At 38.3% G+C, this 17,420-nt stretch overlaps 1 protein-coding gene across 4 annotated transcripts in view; it reads left to right on the top strand.

Moving 5' to 3' along the window:
• The window catches only part of pcdh1b (protocadherin 1b), a 163,142-nt gene that overhangs the window by 125,103 nt on the left and 20,619 nt on the right, over window positions 1–17,420 (top strand). Inside the window, exon 5 of one of the 4 annotated variants that reach the window (XM_079630474.1) lies at window positions 11,049–12,019. The exons of the other annotated variants lie outside the window; for them this stretch is intronic. Coding sequence (XP_079486600.1) covers window positions 11,049–11,104 — 56 coding nt within the window. The 3' untranslated portion in view covers window positions 11,105–12,019. Of the gene's footprint in view, window positions 1–11,048; window positions 12,020–17,420 lie in introns of those variants that run through there. 4 annotated transcript variants of the gene reach the window in all.

Here is a 17,420-nt window from a genome sequence, read left to right on the forward strand (position 1 = left end):
CAGATTCATGGGGCTAAGACTTCTGAAGTCCTCACAGCATGTGAGGGGCTTAGAGTCCGACCCGGGCCCAAATCCTGAGGTCGGACTGAAAGAGATAAGGGGAGCTATTTTAAGTGCTTTAGTTATTTAAGGTTGTTTATTTATGATGTTGATGTAGTTTTATTTCATATAACTGTTTAACTTATGCAAATGTACATCATTCTGCCTTGTTTGATGTCATAAGACCCTCATGAATTTTTATTTTGCTCAGCAAGCATGTGTACATTTTCATTCAAGACCAGCACATCATGCCCTGGAGAGATTCTCTCTCGAGTGCCGCATGTCGAACAGTCACTCATGTTGTCATTCAAAGCTGTCACTGAAGGCCTTATGAGAGGTCACACTGGAAGGCTTCATACTTCACCATTACAGCACTGCCTGTAGCTGCATGATACAGACAGGTCAGAATGGGCAAGAGCCTGCAGTCTCTCCCGTCCTCTCCAAAATCACAGTGAGAAAATCCAGAACTTTAGACAATGTCAAAAAAAAAAGTTTGTCTCTTTCTCTCACTACATTTTAATAATCATCTGACGTTTACACCCTGTTAGCACTGGGAGTGAGCGGGGAAATGTGATGCAACACAAACACCCAGATGTCTCTCATTAGAAACAATGCACGTCTGCTCTGTAACCACATGACGACACTGTGTTATTCTTTTGACCACCACTTCATTCTCACAGGATTTTCAATGGTCTTTCTTCTCTGCTCGTCTCTCTTTCTGCAATTCTGGCAGAAATAGTTGTGGTACATACATCATATTGTGTTTTATTTTTCTAATTGGGCCGTCGAGACTAGAACACTGAGTAACGACAGTGTAAAATCTCACATTAGTTATGAAGTCATTCATGTTTGCTGTCTCCAGACAGATGAATGAATTCACCTCTTGTCCATTTCTGTGGCAACTCAAGCTACAACAAGTAGTCTCAAATTCAGACAAAACCATAACCTCAGACACATTATGATGTGTCTATATATATATATATATATATATAGCCTATATATATGTATATTTTAAATATTTGTTTAATGGCATATTTTTGCTTAGCACTATGAATGAATGCCAGTATCACTGAGACCAGTACTGATACAGATGTCTGATACTGAATTGATTTTTTTCCCCCTCAATTTTAGCCATTAATTATATTAATTCAACACTACAATATTATTGCAAGCTATCAATTTGAACATTTAATAGGCTTTAAAAACTATGATAACTTTTCATTTAAGTAAACTTAAAACAATCTTCACATAAACCCAGTTTAATAAATGTCTCATTTAGGTGTGTCTTTAATATATCAGGGCTCAACGCTAAGGTTTTTTTCCACTGGCCGGTTCAGATTTTTACGTGCCCTGCAAAAATGCAGAAAAAAGTTATTGTTTTCATTGTTTTTTTTTACTCATATAACCTTGTAAACAGTGCTTTAAGATTTCCTGGTAGGTCTAACAGGTACTGTAAATATACAGAAATTGAAAAATCAAACACTGCACATGCAGTCGTCACTGGATAAATTATAAAATTAATATAGATTAATCCTCATTAAAGCTATTTATTCATATATATTTATAAGTTATTCAGTCAAGAGCAGTGAGTGAATTTATCTTTGTCTTGTGTTCTTAGATTAACATTAATGACTGACAGCAGCAGGTTTTTAAGACTGCTGTCACTTTAAAACCCTACTCACATGACGCAGATCTCACACACATCCAACTCGTTTACGTTTACTTAACTTTGTGTTTTTGTTCATTCAAGTGCGAAAGAGAACTCGTTTGAGTGTCATTCTGTGCACGTGTTTCGGGTGTTTGTTCACAGAGAGCCGATTTGCAGACAGCGGCGGTACAGATTTGAGTTATTTCTTTGTGTCGTTGTGCGTTTGAATGGTTTAATAACACTTGATGATAGCGTGATCATATACTGTAGCGCAGCCAACACGTTAAACTGAAAAAATAAATAATAATAACTGCAACTTAACACAGCAATTTTTGACCAAATTCCTCCATTCAAGACACTACACCAGCGCAATGTAGTGATGCATTGTCTGGATAGATTTTCATTATGAAGTTTAAGCACAAAACTTCATTCATCCATTCCAGTAGGTGTCATAATAAACCAAAACTACTGAGACAAACAAGAGCTGATTGAGTGCACATTTATTACTAAATGAGAACAAGAGTGGGTTACCACAAAACAAAGTTCGTTGAAAAGAAGAAGAAAAAAACGGTTTTGTTTTTTTTCTTTTTGGCATTGAAGCATTGTGTTGGCTGCTTTCCAGTGGTCACTAGGGGCCATGCTGGGTGGTGTCTGGCTACCTACAGCATTTCCCACTGGCACACCGGGTCTGTCTCGCACTATTCCCTTTCTCTCCCTCTGTTTTTATATTTTCCTCTCTCTCTCTTTTGCATACCATTTGAACTTCACAGATGAATTCGGCATAATTTATTGGAAATGAGCTGCTAAATAGCCAGAGACCTTCTCTCTTTTCAGTTCAGGAAAAAGATCAATTCTTTCCTTTTCATCTCCATTTGTTTTCCCAGATAATGATTACATGCCGCTGACCCAATACAAATCTGCAGTTGTAATAGGCTTTTTTGCAAAACAAAGATAAAGCTTCAGAGAAACAAAGTAGTTACACACAAAGGATGGCTGAGTAGCATTTATACGTGAGCTTACAGCAGATTTTAAAACCGAGGGGTGCCTCTGTCATCTGTCTCCCTCTTTTTCCAGCTTTATACACAGGCTCACACACTTGGAGGAACAGTGGGGTCTGATCTTGCCCAGGGCACAGGGAGTCGTGCTCACACTGTGGAAAGGAGCCAGTGATCGTAGAGAGGTCCCATAGTGCTCGGAGGCTGCACAGTGCATTCGTGCATGTGTATATAGCCACACTAACAACTCCTTAGGGGGAGGAAATACACATCACGGGTCAGCTGCTGTCACTAGAGCACATCCACTCATCTGGAGGAATCTGAGCTAGTGGTAGACGGGAGAGAGATACTCAGCACTGAATCCATGTCGGTGTGTTGTTGAAAGAGGAAAACCCTTGTATAAGCGGTGTACGTGTTTACAACATTGATTCATACAAAAAGATAGCTCAATATATCGACCCATCCTGCACACTAACAATCTTATCACACATCATTTAACTCAATTCAGGTTTATTTGTATTGTGCTTTTCGCAATACATAATGTTGCAAAGCAGCTTTACAGAAAATGCTTGTTTTAACGTCACAGTTTAAGAAGGATTTTGCTATTAGCCAGAAATGTGTGTATCAAGATGTCCATTTGCCAGTAATATACACTCTTTAATATAAATGTTATTAATGGTGCCACTAATAACCTTTAACATCCATTGCACAAAAGGTTCATTAGACTATTAAAATGTTCTTAGGAAAAAAAAATATTCTGTTCACAGAATGGTTCTTTAGCATTTACATTGGTTGGCATTGCTGTAAAACCCCCCATTTTTGGAACCTTTATTTTTATAGTATACTATAATACAGTACATGTTATACTTCATAGTTCAGTTAAGCTAACACAATGAACGTGTTAAAGCCATGACACACAAATCCGACGTCAAACAACTAGCTACAACAAAAGCCGGCTGTGTTGCCGCTTCACATCGGCTGCGTCTGGGCCAAATAGATGTGCTTGAACGCACCAAAAAGTCTACAGGCGATTGCCAACTATGTGTGTTCTGCACCTGCGTGTGAGGAAATAACTAATTTTATTACACAGCTCTGTGGAATACTTGATTCTGATTGGTCAATCGTGCCACCGGTAAAAACTAATAACTGATGTCGATGCTTTATGCTCTCGCTGGGAATAGTTTTTCCTCGTTGAAGTTTGCGTTTGGTGAGCTAATAAAATATTAAAACTCAAATCAATATTTTGTGTACAGTTATTTAATTATGTAATCACAGACTCGCTCTCTTTCGTTTCATACAAACGCAGCTGCTGACATTGTACACTGTAATGGATCATAAGATAACAATTTTAAAACGGTTTAATTTCAAATCAAGATATCCTGGCCAATAAATACTTAAATTGTAGGAAAGAAAATGGAGGATGGTAAAAGGATGAGAGGGAGGTAGACATAAAAACATGAGATGAAGAGACCCAGTGCTAGCTAAGAGGATTAATAATCATATGTTGGCATGAAGATGAAGTTGGCCACACGATTAGACAACCTTGTCTTTATTGTATCAGCCACTTCTTTACAGAGTCTGATGAGTGAGCTGTCGTCTGAGGAAATCCAAAGCAGGAAGTGCAATGTATGAATGTATGAAACACTCCAGACTAGAGCGGACACAGCAAAAACCCACGTAAAAAAAAGACGTTCAATGACGGCTATTGGTGTGTCACAGCCATTAGGTAGCAACTAAAACTTGTGCTTGTAATGATTACAATATAAGAATAATATTACAGTATTAGGATAATATGTGAAAAAAAAAGAATGTAATCCAAAATTAACATAATCTGAAATGTTCAGAATTGTCGGTGTCACCTGAAAACATTGCAAAGATTGGATCCAAAATGGAGCTAGCGCTACCTAACTGTGGGATGGACATCCCGAGGGTAGAACCAGGGTAGCAAAAGGAGAAGAAAACCAAGTAAATTGCTCAAACTGTAGGAAATAAAATAAATAAATGGATCAAAGCTTTCAATATCTAATTGAGGTCTAACCAGGTGTGTAGTCGGTATCTGACAGCGGTCTTCGCTGTAAACATTTGTTGCAACGAAAAGCAACAGAATGCACAGTTGTTAACGAAGCATGTCAGTTTAATGACCGATGCCAGTTCATGTGAAAAACATGGATTTTATCTCCGTCAACAAGCAATTAGCTGTCTCTCTCTCACTTTTCTCTCGTCTCTAGTGATCAAAGAGTTTGTAAAGTCTGTGATCTGACGAGTGGAAGCCAGTGGCAGGAAGGAAACAGTCACTTACTACTCTGTAGATTTGTGTGATCACCAAAACCTCATCCTTGTGTAAATTTTGATTAATTATTATTTTATTTTTTTCTGGGCTAGATGTGTTTTTAACTATTTTAAAAGTATATTTATTATTTTTACAGAAGCCTACAATGACAGTTGACAGTTTTCCAAAAAAAAAAAAAAATGTAATAAGTGGTATGTGCAGTCAGCAAGTCATAATGTATATACTGATTCTAAAACAGTTTTAAATCCTGATTCGATGAGACCGCTCTCATTTTAAAGTCATTTTAAAATACTGATAAATGCACACGTGACCGCATATTATATATTAATGCAATAAGTTGCTGCACCACTTGGCAACTCTAGTTAGGCTAATGAACAATATTAATTGGTGCAAGATTTTTGTCAATAAATAATTAACAATAATACATATAAATGTTGGTGTCTTTTGTAAGTGTAGTGGCGAGATGACGTGGTGAGATTGCATATGATAACATGACACGTTAGGAAGGCAATCCCTTTCCTTGAACAATGTTTAGCTAAATATTTTACTACAAAATACTGCAATTGGCCATTCAAAACCGAGTATTCTATAGAGCAGTGTAAAAAAAGTTTTGACATTTGGCTCAACATGAAGCTTAAACAACCCCTGTCCCATAAATACTTAATCCGTAGGAAAGAAAAACGGAGGATGGCAAAAGGATGAGAGGGAGGTAGACATAAAAACATGAGATGAAGAGACCCAGTGCTAGCTAAGAGGATTAATAGTCATATGTTGGCATGGAGACGAAGTTGGCCACACGATTAGACAACCTTGTCTCTATTGTATCAGCCACTTCTTTACAGAGTCTGATGAGTGAGCTGTCGTCTGAGAAAATCCAAAGCAGGAAGTGCAGAACGAATGAAAGAGGAATGCATGAAACACTCCAGCAGTCTAAGAAGTCTCTTTCAGATCCGGTGCTTCGACAGTTACAGAATCTTTCCCCCTCCCGGCCTTCACAGAGTCATTGTCAGTGCCGCCTGGATCTCTAAACAGTCACTCACAGTACTTTTGTCTCTGGGCTGGATAGATCCTCTGACATCATGGCAGTTACAGCTGAGCGCTCATGGATGAACTATCTGTGCGGCGTCTCAACTAGGCTCACACACACATACAGTATACACACAACTTTATGATGTTATTGAGAAAATTCTGCACTAGGGTTTACATTGATTTTATTTTACTTTGACATTTCAGTGTCATCATAATGCAGAGAGTTGGATAATAAGACTTAAATGCTTGTTGGGTTTGGCTAAAGAGAAAAATGTTATAACCCCAGATTTTTCTTCAAAAAGTTAGATAAGTTAAAGGGAATTTTTTTATTTTGAAAAATAAGAGCAATTAAATTACTGTACCTATGTTATTTGAGAAATATTATTCTGGCTATGAAAGTAGTAAATTATTTAGACTTTTTTGGCAAATTTCTGAGCAAAGTTTTAGCTGTCGGATCCACTATTGCTTTCATCTAGTTTAAAAAAACAACTAAAGTCTGGTATGAGCATCTCCATAATGAGTTCCTCTCTCTCTAAATAGAATTTCTTATGAATCTGTTATGTGACTTCAGTAACAAAAATCAGTCTTAATCAATACATTAAATCACAGATGTTCTCTGTTCATAATTAACTTAAAATAATAATAATATCATCCGAATAAAGCTTCTGACTGCCACTGTGTCCGTGTTGCAATACGATTCCAGAGACAAGTAGTTTGTCTGTTCACACACCAGACGCAACAACATTGAGAAGCGACAAAATCAATCAAATTACAGCCAATCAGAAGCATGGGTGGGCGCTGGGCGGGCTCTCTCTGCAAGTGATCTGTATTTGCACAGAAATGGATCAGTAAATAATCAAATTCATAAATATTACACAATTTTAAAATGAACAAAACTACATAGTGAGTGACTGAAACCATCTTTGACATAGAATACACTGTTTGTTTACATTGAATTCACAGTTTGAACGTTCTTGTTGCCTTTATTTTCAGTTATCCATTGTCGCTTTCAGAGGCTATGATCAAGTTCTAGCAAAATGTATTTAAACACATTAAATTATTTTAACAATAAAGAAAGCACACAATCACTTACTGGTATTATCATTGTCATACTTTGTATGTTGTTGTTCCAGCTGTGGCATTGCACATACCCGATTAATACAGAAAATATCCATTTTGTCGCAGTGTCATGTCGCGTCTGGTTAGGACACAGTGTTACGGATAGGTCATCACGACAGCTGCTGTGCCCTGTGTGATGCCAAGGGTGCATCCCCTTTCCTAGGCACCCTCAATGGGTTTTGGAAGGCAAGCCCAGACACACACATACTGTCTCCCACTGGGACCAGGTACCCTCACTATGCTTCAATGTGCCACGCTGGGCCTATGGCACGCGCACATGTCTAACGTGCATCCATGCTGCGTCGTCTCACTGCGTGGAGTTAATAACAAATGTTACTCATGCGGTCGACCCTCAAACCTCCCCCGCACTGCCCACAACATGTCTCTCACAGAGCCGTATGTTTCACAGTACAGAAAAGAGTTCACTAAAGTGCCGCACGCCTGGACAAAAGAAGGACCTTGAATGTCTCGTAGCTTCTTAATGAAGTTCAGTGTTTCTGAACTTTTTGCCGAGCCAAGTGACTGCTGACTGTCTGAAGCATCGCAAGGCCACTAAAGCAAATCCTGTAGCTGCTCCAGTCATAAAACTAACAAATAGAGTCGCACTGCTGTCAAAGCAAACATTTCTCAGACAGAAGATTGTCTATAGACCACGAATCAGTTCATCGTCGTCTCATAAAATCTGTTGCTATGACACTTCCGCAGCCATAAATCACAGTTAGTCATTCAGCTGTTGATACGAAATGGAGGATATGGAGATTTTGTAAGGCCGGCACTTTGTTCGCACCTAGTTAGACAGAGACGGTTTTATTTTCAGCCATCTGATTTAGACAACATGAATAATGGCCCTAAGAAACTAGACGAATGGAGGAAGAGATAAATAAAGACATCAACAAACAATGAGGCGTCAGTGCAAGTATGATCACATTTGCCAGGCAGATGCCGGTGCACCATTTATCCTCTTTCTGAAAGACAGATAGGAGGAGGGAGAATGAAAGTTGACCCCGTATCCAAAATTGTCATTATTGCCATTTTTGACAGACAGCTTAGATGTTTTACTTGAAAGCGTACGGGCAGACTTATTGGTTTGCCGGCAACGCTACAAAAAAATTGGATGCAAAAAAAGTAAATAAAAATATAGGGGAGAATTTCCCCCCTTTATTTTCTCTGCTTTATTTTCCAGCATGCTTATTTGAATGCCTGAAAATAAGCAAATCACATTGCAATCTCTCTTCTCTCCCTCTCAGTCTCAATGTATTCCATATCTCACTCTTTTCACGCTGTTTGGTGTGGGATTAGAGCTCTTGAGCTATGTTTAAGTGGTGTTTATGCAAATAATCACTAGCCTCAGCACAATTATTTAAAGTGCTAACAACAGAAAAATGCATCTCGCTCAGGCTGACAACAGTCACACTCCCACTTACTGCGGCCATCTGCCTTTGGCGTAACACGCTTTTTACTCTATTTCCTGTTAAAGGTTTTGAACAAGCGCCTGTTGATTATCCCCATGTGTCTTCATTGTTAATAATCAGAACAAGGTTGGGGGGCCTCTAATTTTCCTTGATTTAGGGCTTTTGAAGAGTTGCAAATTTCATTTGTGTTTGTTTTTTATTTTATTTGACCAGAATTTTTTTTTATTAGGATGTATAATTTATTAAGCCAGCTGGCTGGGGTGTACAGGGATCACTGTAAGCAGATGGTTAGTTAACTTTTGTTTATTTTACCACAATACATCCCATAATAGATAGCAGATAAATAGATGCTAATGTTTTCCAATTGGACGAAGTCATCCTTTTGTTGTTGTTTTTGGGGAATGGCTTAAAAAGCACATTGGAATAATTGGAATAAAGTAAATAAAACAGCATGCAATTGGCTGGTAACTTTACTAAGAACTGCAATTAATATATGGTTGAAACTGAATATTAAACAAGTTAATTAGTCCCTCATTCATGTAAGTGGTGTGAACAGTTTGCATGTTTTAGACCATAATTCAAACATATTTTATATTTGATAGATGATTTACTATCAGAAGTTTACCTTGCATATATATATACATATCTAATGGATCATGTGTTAATGAAGACCATCATAATTTGATGGTAATTTTTACAAAAATGTTATCAATCCCAAACTAATGGCACTTTATTTTGTATCTGTCGGCCTTTTTTAAAACGTACTAATTGTTGCAACATCTTTGATGACTAGAGTATAAACCCTGTGCACTGAGATAACTCCTGGGTCATCCATCTATAGAGTCAAACCTCATTGAAAATCATTGGGTTGAGAGGGGTGGAAGGGATCCCGTTGCAAGAACAACAATGGTACATCACGTCAGGAGGTAACCTCTGACGCAGGTGCTCATGGGAAGGTGCTAAACGGGTGCAGTGGCAGGCTGTGAGCCTCATTAGGCCCAGATGCTCCCCGACACACTCACGGGCCTGCCTGCATACACACACTTCGACAGATGTCGAGGTTGCAGAGGTGAGGACCAGGATTAGGGAAGGGCTCTTGTCTCAGTGATTAGATCTGAGAAAACAGCTTGAGCAAGGCCACTAAAAGCCCTGTTGGGTGCACCTGAAGCCATAAACCAATGACTGTGTGTATATATGTGCATGTGCACTCGTTAAAAATAACATCTCGTATCCAATAGTCGAATTATGGTCATGTTCACTGTATCATTTATTTTTTATGTTGTGTCCTTCGTCGTTTATCCATACATCCATTCCTGTCCACCCTAAAAAAAAAAAAAAACTTCTCTGATTTTGTAAATATTATTTTAGAGAAATATATATTTATATAATATTATGTATGTGAAATGTGTATAATATGTGTGCCATCCTTATTGTTGAGCCCTGCGTACATTTAAGTTTAAATCATCCTAAATAAATCTTAAACTTTGCATTACATAACTTCCGCTCCTTACACCTGCGCGTCAAAAACGATGGGTCAGCAGCAGGCAGTCCTGAATACAAAGCCAACGCGTCGCCTTTAATGCAGTGATAAAAAGTCTGTGTCTGCATTAGTGACATGCAGGATCCGTAAGGCGCACACTGGTCTCTGGACAGATTGCAGCAGCTGGTGTTTGTGTCAGCAGGGTACAGTGAAGCAGTGGCTGAAACTGTTACTGTGCAGTGCCTCATTGCCTACTGATGAGATGAAATGTCAGTTGCATTTCTCCTGCTGATCTGCACCCGGTAGGCAAGCTGTGCCTACTGCGTAAGGAGTCTGTGTCCTAACATTGTGAGAGACCTCTGGATCAGTCATTGGCTGTAAAAGCAGTGTGGGCCAGCAGGAACTGTTGTGGAAAAATATCGTAGTCACTCCTGCTCTGTTTTGTGTAACGAGTCTATTTCAACATCGTATCTTAGTGATGAGGAACAGGGATTGTATGGACACTTTTTGGGGACTTTTGACTTCTTCAGTTTGTGTTTCCTGGCAATAATAATGCTAGGTTTCTATATATTGTAATGGTCAACAGCACAGAGGGAAAAAAAAACAACCGAGAGCATGGCCATCTGGGCAGTGCTGTCGTACAAGTGTGGACTATAGGGGGGCAGGTTTGTTCAAATCAGTCTCTGAATGAACTTTCCAAAGACAACTTACCCTCAAAAAAGTTTTGTACATTCTCTGTGTGACATAAATGGCATGAATATACAGTTGCAATGTTAAACTGTTCATTACAGCAAAATAAATGTAATAATTGATAACAGTAAAGGAGCTCTAATCCCAAATTTTGAATGGATAGAGCAGGTTTTTGGTCTTGCCCCCTTGCTCTTCTCACCACCTAATGTTGTTTACACATATTCGTCCAAATATATGTTTTAATTGCACTATTAATATATATTGATTTATTTTTAATATAAATATTTTGCATGGAATGTATTGCGTTCCAGTACGTGAGTAGTAAGTCGTATCTATCCTCTTGTAGGTGCAGTAACGGGCGTTGACCAAGAGAAGGGGGCCGGCCAAAAAAGACTGCCTTAAACATTCTTCTTTTTCCAAAAAGGTTTTTCTTTTTTGCTCTGCGGGAGTAAGACAGAGCTTGCCTCTTGTCACAGATTGCCATTTCACATATCTCTTCATCTCTGAAATATATATATATATAACTACCTTTTTCACACACAAACAATGAGAAAACCAAATGGACAAAGTCGGAAAGGAAAAGCTGACTGAAAATGGGCATCTGTCCGCTGATGTTTGTCACCCCAACCATGACGTTTTTTTTCCTCCGTAGCTTTTTGGGAGCGGATATCTTTCGTCTAAGGACACTGCAAGGAATTTGGACTAATGGATTTGTGATATCTCCATTTTTGCCTCTCCTCCGCTGTGCATTTCTTCCCTTTGCTATGAACTCTTTTATATGGACTTACCCCCTTCCTCTCTTCTCCTGTCCTCTTTGAACCCCACTGGAGTCTTACTATCATTGCAATCACCCAAGGTTTGGTAGGTATGTCTTTCCTCTGTCCTTCTTCTTCATTTTCAATATACTCTCCTCATTCTCCTCACTCTGTCTCCTTTTCTCTACCACAGCCAGACCATTCACATTCATTGAAAACCCACCTAAGAGGACTTAATAGCTTCTCTTATGCACTCTGACCTCTTATCAAATATGGCAACGCTATTTTCCTCCCATAACTCAGTCTTTCTCATCTCGCAACATAAAAAACGGGGAATGGTTTATGAGAAAGAGGAAAGACTGCTTTGCAGCCGAAGCGAATGAAGACTTCACACTTCGCTTTATATTTTCCCCTTTCTCATTCTCGTCTCCCCTCTAAAAGACCCTAAGTGAAAAGAAGCAAGAGCAAAAATGATGCTTAGGTGAGAACATTATCTCTGATTTGGCTACTTCAAACCCAAACGGAGCTCAGTGCCATAGAGTATCAGCCAGTCACGTTTGTTAATTAGATTGACTGTAACATAAACTTCATTCCAGTCTCTCTCTCTCTCTCTCTCTCTCTCTCTCTCTCTCTCTCTCTCTCTCTCTCTCTCTCTCTCTCTCTCTCTCTCTCTCTCTCTCTCTCTCTCTCTCTCTCTCTCTCTCGCGCTATGAAGGCAATGACCACTTTGCCTCACACCAATGACTGTGCCACAATGTAACACAGACGCCAAATACACGTTTGCCTTTGAACTGAGAACCCATACTGATGTGAATATTGTAGGCATTGACGTTCCTCCGTCTCTACATTGGGAATGTGTAAATATGTAACTAGCTTTGAATGATATTTATCAAATATATATGAATATATGGTACACCTGACAGTACATCCGTAATGTGAAGTTATTTTATGATCACATACAGTATGGAATTTGACTTCTCTGTATGTCTGAGACCGTGATTACAAAAGCAGTAGATAGGAAGGCTAGATTAATGTCATGAGTCATTTACTTACATTAAGCCAGTGATAGAGATTCTGTCGGCTCTGCAGACAGTCTAGCAGAAAGTGCTGTTCTTGTGAATGTACTTTGTATTCAGCCATTTTTAGTACAATAAATGGACTTATCAACATCCACTTGCTGTGTCTGTAGTTTTACTAACAGATGAGCAGTTTAAATACATGAGACCAGCTGTTTTTGGATTGACATTTAAAAAAAAAAAATGATGACATTAGATGCTGATACCATGGTATTTTAATATATACGTATTGGCATAATACTCCATACATTTCCTAGTGTACGGTGATTATAAATAAATAACTATGTATATAAATAAATAACTATGTATATATATATATATATATATATATATATATATATATATATATATATATATGTATATTAATTTTTAAAGGAATATGATTGGTTTCACATGAAACAATATGCAAATATATAAATGTGATGTAAAAACATTGTTTTTGCAACATTTCATAGTTTTGAATATAGCCTAAAGTTTGTAAATTTGAATTCTTGACAAGTGACAAGTTTACTTTTTTATGATGTACTGTATATTAAAGTTTTGAATTTGTAAATTTGAGTTTTAGATGTAAACTGTAAGAATTACATTTTGTAGGTACAGTATGAAAGCAGAAAGTAAAAAAAAAAAGTTTTACTTTAGGTGTAATCTTTTTCTAAAATAAATGTATTTGGTTTGATATTTTATATAATTCATTAATATATTTGGATAAGGATGCATTAAAGGATTAGTTCACTTTTGATTAAAGGATTAGTCATCATATACTCACCCTTAAGTTGTTTCAAAACTGTATGAATTTCTTTCCTCTGCTGAACACAAAGGAAGATATTTATAAGAATGTCAGTAACCAGACAGTTTTTGGTTCCCATTGACTTCCATAGTATATTTTTTTCCTACTACTAATCCTTTAAGTTGATCAAAAGTGACAAAACAAACAAAAAACTCTTACACATAGTAACCAGTAATCGTGGTGGTGTTTGTTATAAGTCTTTTATAAGTCACCTAGAAACTGAGAATGTTGAATATGACAACTGCAAAAGAAGACGAGAGCTGATGAAAGACAAAATGCATAATGCAAAAACACATTTGAATTGTTATTTAGGTTAACTGTAAATGTGTTTTTGAAGTAGACAGTGCTTATGTACTTTTTCTTCTTCTTCTTCACAGTCTCTGTTGAATCATAAAGCAGCGATCAACAACATCTTTTTTTTCCTTTCTCAAAGCGAAAATAACAACACTCCGGCATTTGCATATCGGTACCCAATGTGGTCAAGGAGAGAGATGACAGAATGTGACATTTTTGTTCAGCAGGAAGAAATCAACAGAGCTATTGTTACAGCTATCCCTATTTTTGAGTGGTATTTAAGGTCCAAAACAATATCGAATGGATCATTAAAGGAGTGCAGGGTGAGGGTACAGGTCTGTGTGTGTTTGTGCGTGTGTGTGTGCGCTTGTGCGTGTGTGTGTGCGCTTGTGCGTGTGTGTGTGTGTTTTGCTTGAGAGGGTGTAGTAGCAGTAATCACAAAACACATCCCAGGAAACTGCGACTCTATTTTCACGTTCTAATTCAGGCAGAGCTTGATGACTAGATGAAAGACATGCTTTTTGTTTTTCCACTCACACCTTGCACAAACACATTGTGCATGTGTGTACGAGTGGGCTGTGAGAGATAGCGGTGATGTCAGCTAGCAACTGAAGGTATTTAAAATCCTGAATTTAATTAAACCATAACTTGCAGGCCTAATTAATGATATATATCATTGTCCACCAGAGCTACAGCTCCTCTAGAGAAGATCTCACATGAAAAAAATACAGTACCGGTATATGGGGCTAGACATTTTTTTTTGCTAATACATAAATGTGATATAAAAACATTGTTTTTGCAACATTTCATAGTTTTGAATTTAAAGTTTGTACATTTGAATTCTAGATGTGATGTAACAAGTTTATTTTTTTATGATGGACTGTATAATAATGATGGACTGATTTTTTTTGTTGAGGTGAAATTAACTAAGTATTCAGATAAAATGTGCAGCTTCAACATAATGCTGTTTTAAAAATGTAAATTAATCAATTATATCTGTTTAAAAATAGAAAGCAATTTAGTTAAATTTCATGTCTAGAATTTCATGTAACATTTCTAATTCTTAAATATACATAAAAAAATAAGGTTGCAACAAGTTTTACAAATACAAATTTTGGCATTTGTCTAGCCCCATAAAAACAATTATTGTTTCCTGATCCTTTCCAGGGGTAAACAGGTTTAAGTTTACTTATATCATTAGTCATGTGAGTACAAATGATATCAAAGCAATATATTTTTTCCCTTTAATCATCCTGCACTGTATAAGCAAAATAATAAACAACTTTGACTCGTGCCTCTAAAATGCTGTTTGACATGCTAGGTGCTGCCCTGTGGCAAAAGGCCTCCGGACTTACACACGCAATCATTTTTTTCTGATTAAGTAGGCTTGAGTGAGCATTAAGTCTTTGTGGCATGTGTGTATACAGTATGTGCGCCTGTATTTGTATGTTTGTCTTAAGGGCACTACCTACGTGAAGCGGCTGTAAATGCTCTCAGACAGATGGTGTGAGGCAGTGTTTGGCTAAACAGGGCATTTACCTGTTACCACACTATCAATCAGTACAAGCAAACTCACTTGCTCAGCGCGTTTCCAACACCTCTAGCACAGATGTGTTCTAGTTTCAAATATACGGACATGGCCACGCTATTCTCAGATCTGTAGATCCCCCCGGGGTCCTCACACTACTATATCCCAGTGCCCTGCTCAGGCTGGCTAAGGACATGCCTGACTGTAAAGAGAATCCCATTAGCGAGGTCTTTAGTGTTTTGTGGGTCGGTTTTGGCCCATCCACTCGAACTGGCACAATGCTGGGCTAGCGCTGGGCAAACAGAGGGTGCTTATTATAGTGCTGCGCTCCTGTGCCAGCCTAGCCAAGCCTGACAGCGCCAGCTCACAGCATAATCCACTCTCTCCACCTCCTTCCTCACTGTTTTCCAAATTACCTTCCATCTCTCACACTCCACAGACTATCCCTTCTTTTGCATATGCAGATTTGACTTATTCCACCATCTTCAAAAAGGGAAAAGATTGGCAGTTTGTTTGTTAATCCATTCCATTTTGACTGTGCATTATTCAAATGTCCAGATTTAGATTGACTCACATATTCTGTCATCTTTTTATGGAAACTAGTTCCTGCCAATAATTTTGAGATTTAAAGTAATCACTTTTTCTATTGTCTAAATGCATCTTATTATGAACAATACATCCATGGAAATGTTTCATTTTAGATATATATTTGTTAAGAGTACATTTATTTAGACTCGATCTTCCGGGGAAATGACTTCTCTGATGACGTATGCCGTACTCCTCCAATCATCCCGTCCCTTTTGTACAATCAACTGCAAGCTTGCATTCAGATCTGTCTCCATCCCCTTCTAATAGATCAAACTAAGATGGTTCGTTTCACTCAGATGTACATCACAATATGGAAGAAATCATCTGCCACTACTTCCCTTACATTGTGACTTAAGGTTTAAATTGTAAATGCGGAATGAAATATAAAGTGTCAATTACGAGAAAATATCACATTGTGAGATATAAGTCAAAAGTATGAGAGACAAAGTCACATCTCTGAGATATAAAGTCTCAATGTGCGGTATAAAGTTGCAATTATTAGAAAAAAGGTAACATTGTGAGATTTAAAGTCACAATTACAAGTAAAAAAAGTCTCAACTGTGAGATATAAAGACAACAATGTGTGGTAAAAAAGTTTCAATTACCAGAGAAACGTCACAATTGGGAAATATAGACTAGAAACACAATGTACCATAAAAATGTCCAATTACTCGAAAGAAAATCACATTGTGAGATATAAAGTCGCAACTGTGAGATATAGTCAGTGTCTTTTGGTGTTTTTTGTATGAGTTACAAAAAGGAAGAGAAAGTTGGCAAACCACAGCTCCAAAAATAGACAAATATTTATTTCATGTTCTCACCACAGGTCACGTTTAGTTTAGGTTTTTTTTGTAAGAGTTGCCACTGTTTGCTTCACTTGTCAGAGTTCATCTCAATTTGTTTTCTTTCACTTCTGTCCTGTCTCCCGCTGCTCGCCATATGCCCTTAATTGTTTTCAGTCTCTGCAAACCTTCTTTCTCCACAGTGCCTGCGATTTACAGCGCTACGCGTGACAGACAGGTTGAGAAGGGAGTGAGGGACAGGCAGAGATAAGCAGATATCTGATAGAGAGGAAATGTGCTCCTGTGGCGAAGACGCTCGTTAGCGTTAGCATTGGCTAATCCTCTCTTATTAATGGGCTCCGTTGCAGTGCTGTTGTGTGCGCAGAGGATTAGCTGTTGTTTGTCTCTCCTCCTGTGTTATGTTGTTCTAGCCTCATGTGGGTCAGAGGGGAGACTATTACTGAGCTGCCCTGTTATAGTGGCTCACACAGACTCTGTGGTGGTGATGCTTAGCACTGGTGTACAGCTGAATTGAAAATGAAGTCTTGGACACAAACACACACACTCACTCACTCACTCACTCACAACCAGTTTATTTCTTGCACCCCTAGTGCTTTTGGATGAGGCTATAGGATTTTGTGTGTGGGCGTGTTTTCTTTGGATAGGGTTTCTGTTGAGCCACAGGGCGAATGTGTTTCTGCCCCAGTTAGGCCGCTCTGCCCTGGCATGGCTTGAACTGGCATGAGTGTGCCACTGATACCCGTGGGCACTTGTTATTCTAGAGCACAGAGGACGTGGGCAGACACTTGTAACGTAAAGCCCCACGAACATCAGTCACCGAACACCTCTACGTTCTGAACTCAGGTCAGCGTCGGTGTGCCAAAGTCTTGCTCATTCCTAAATGTCAG

Source organism: Phoxinus phoxinus, assembly GCF_949152265.1.
Source record: "Phoxinus phoxinus genome assembly, chromosome: 12".
NCBI lineage: Eukaryota > Metazoa > Chordata > Actinopteri > Cypriniformes > Leuciscidae > Phoxinus > Phoxinus phoxinus.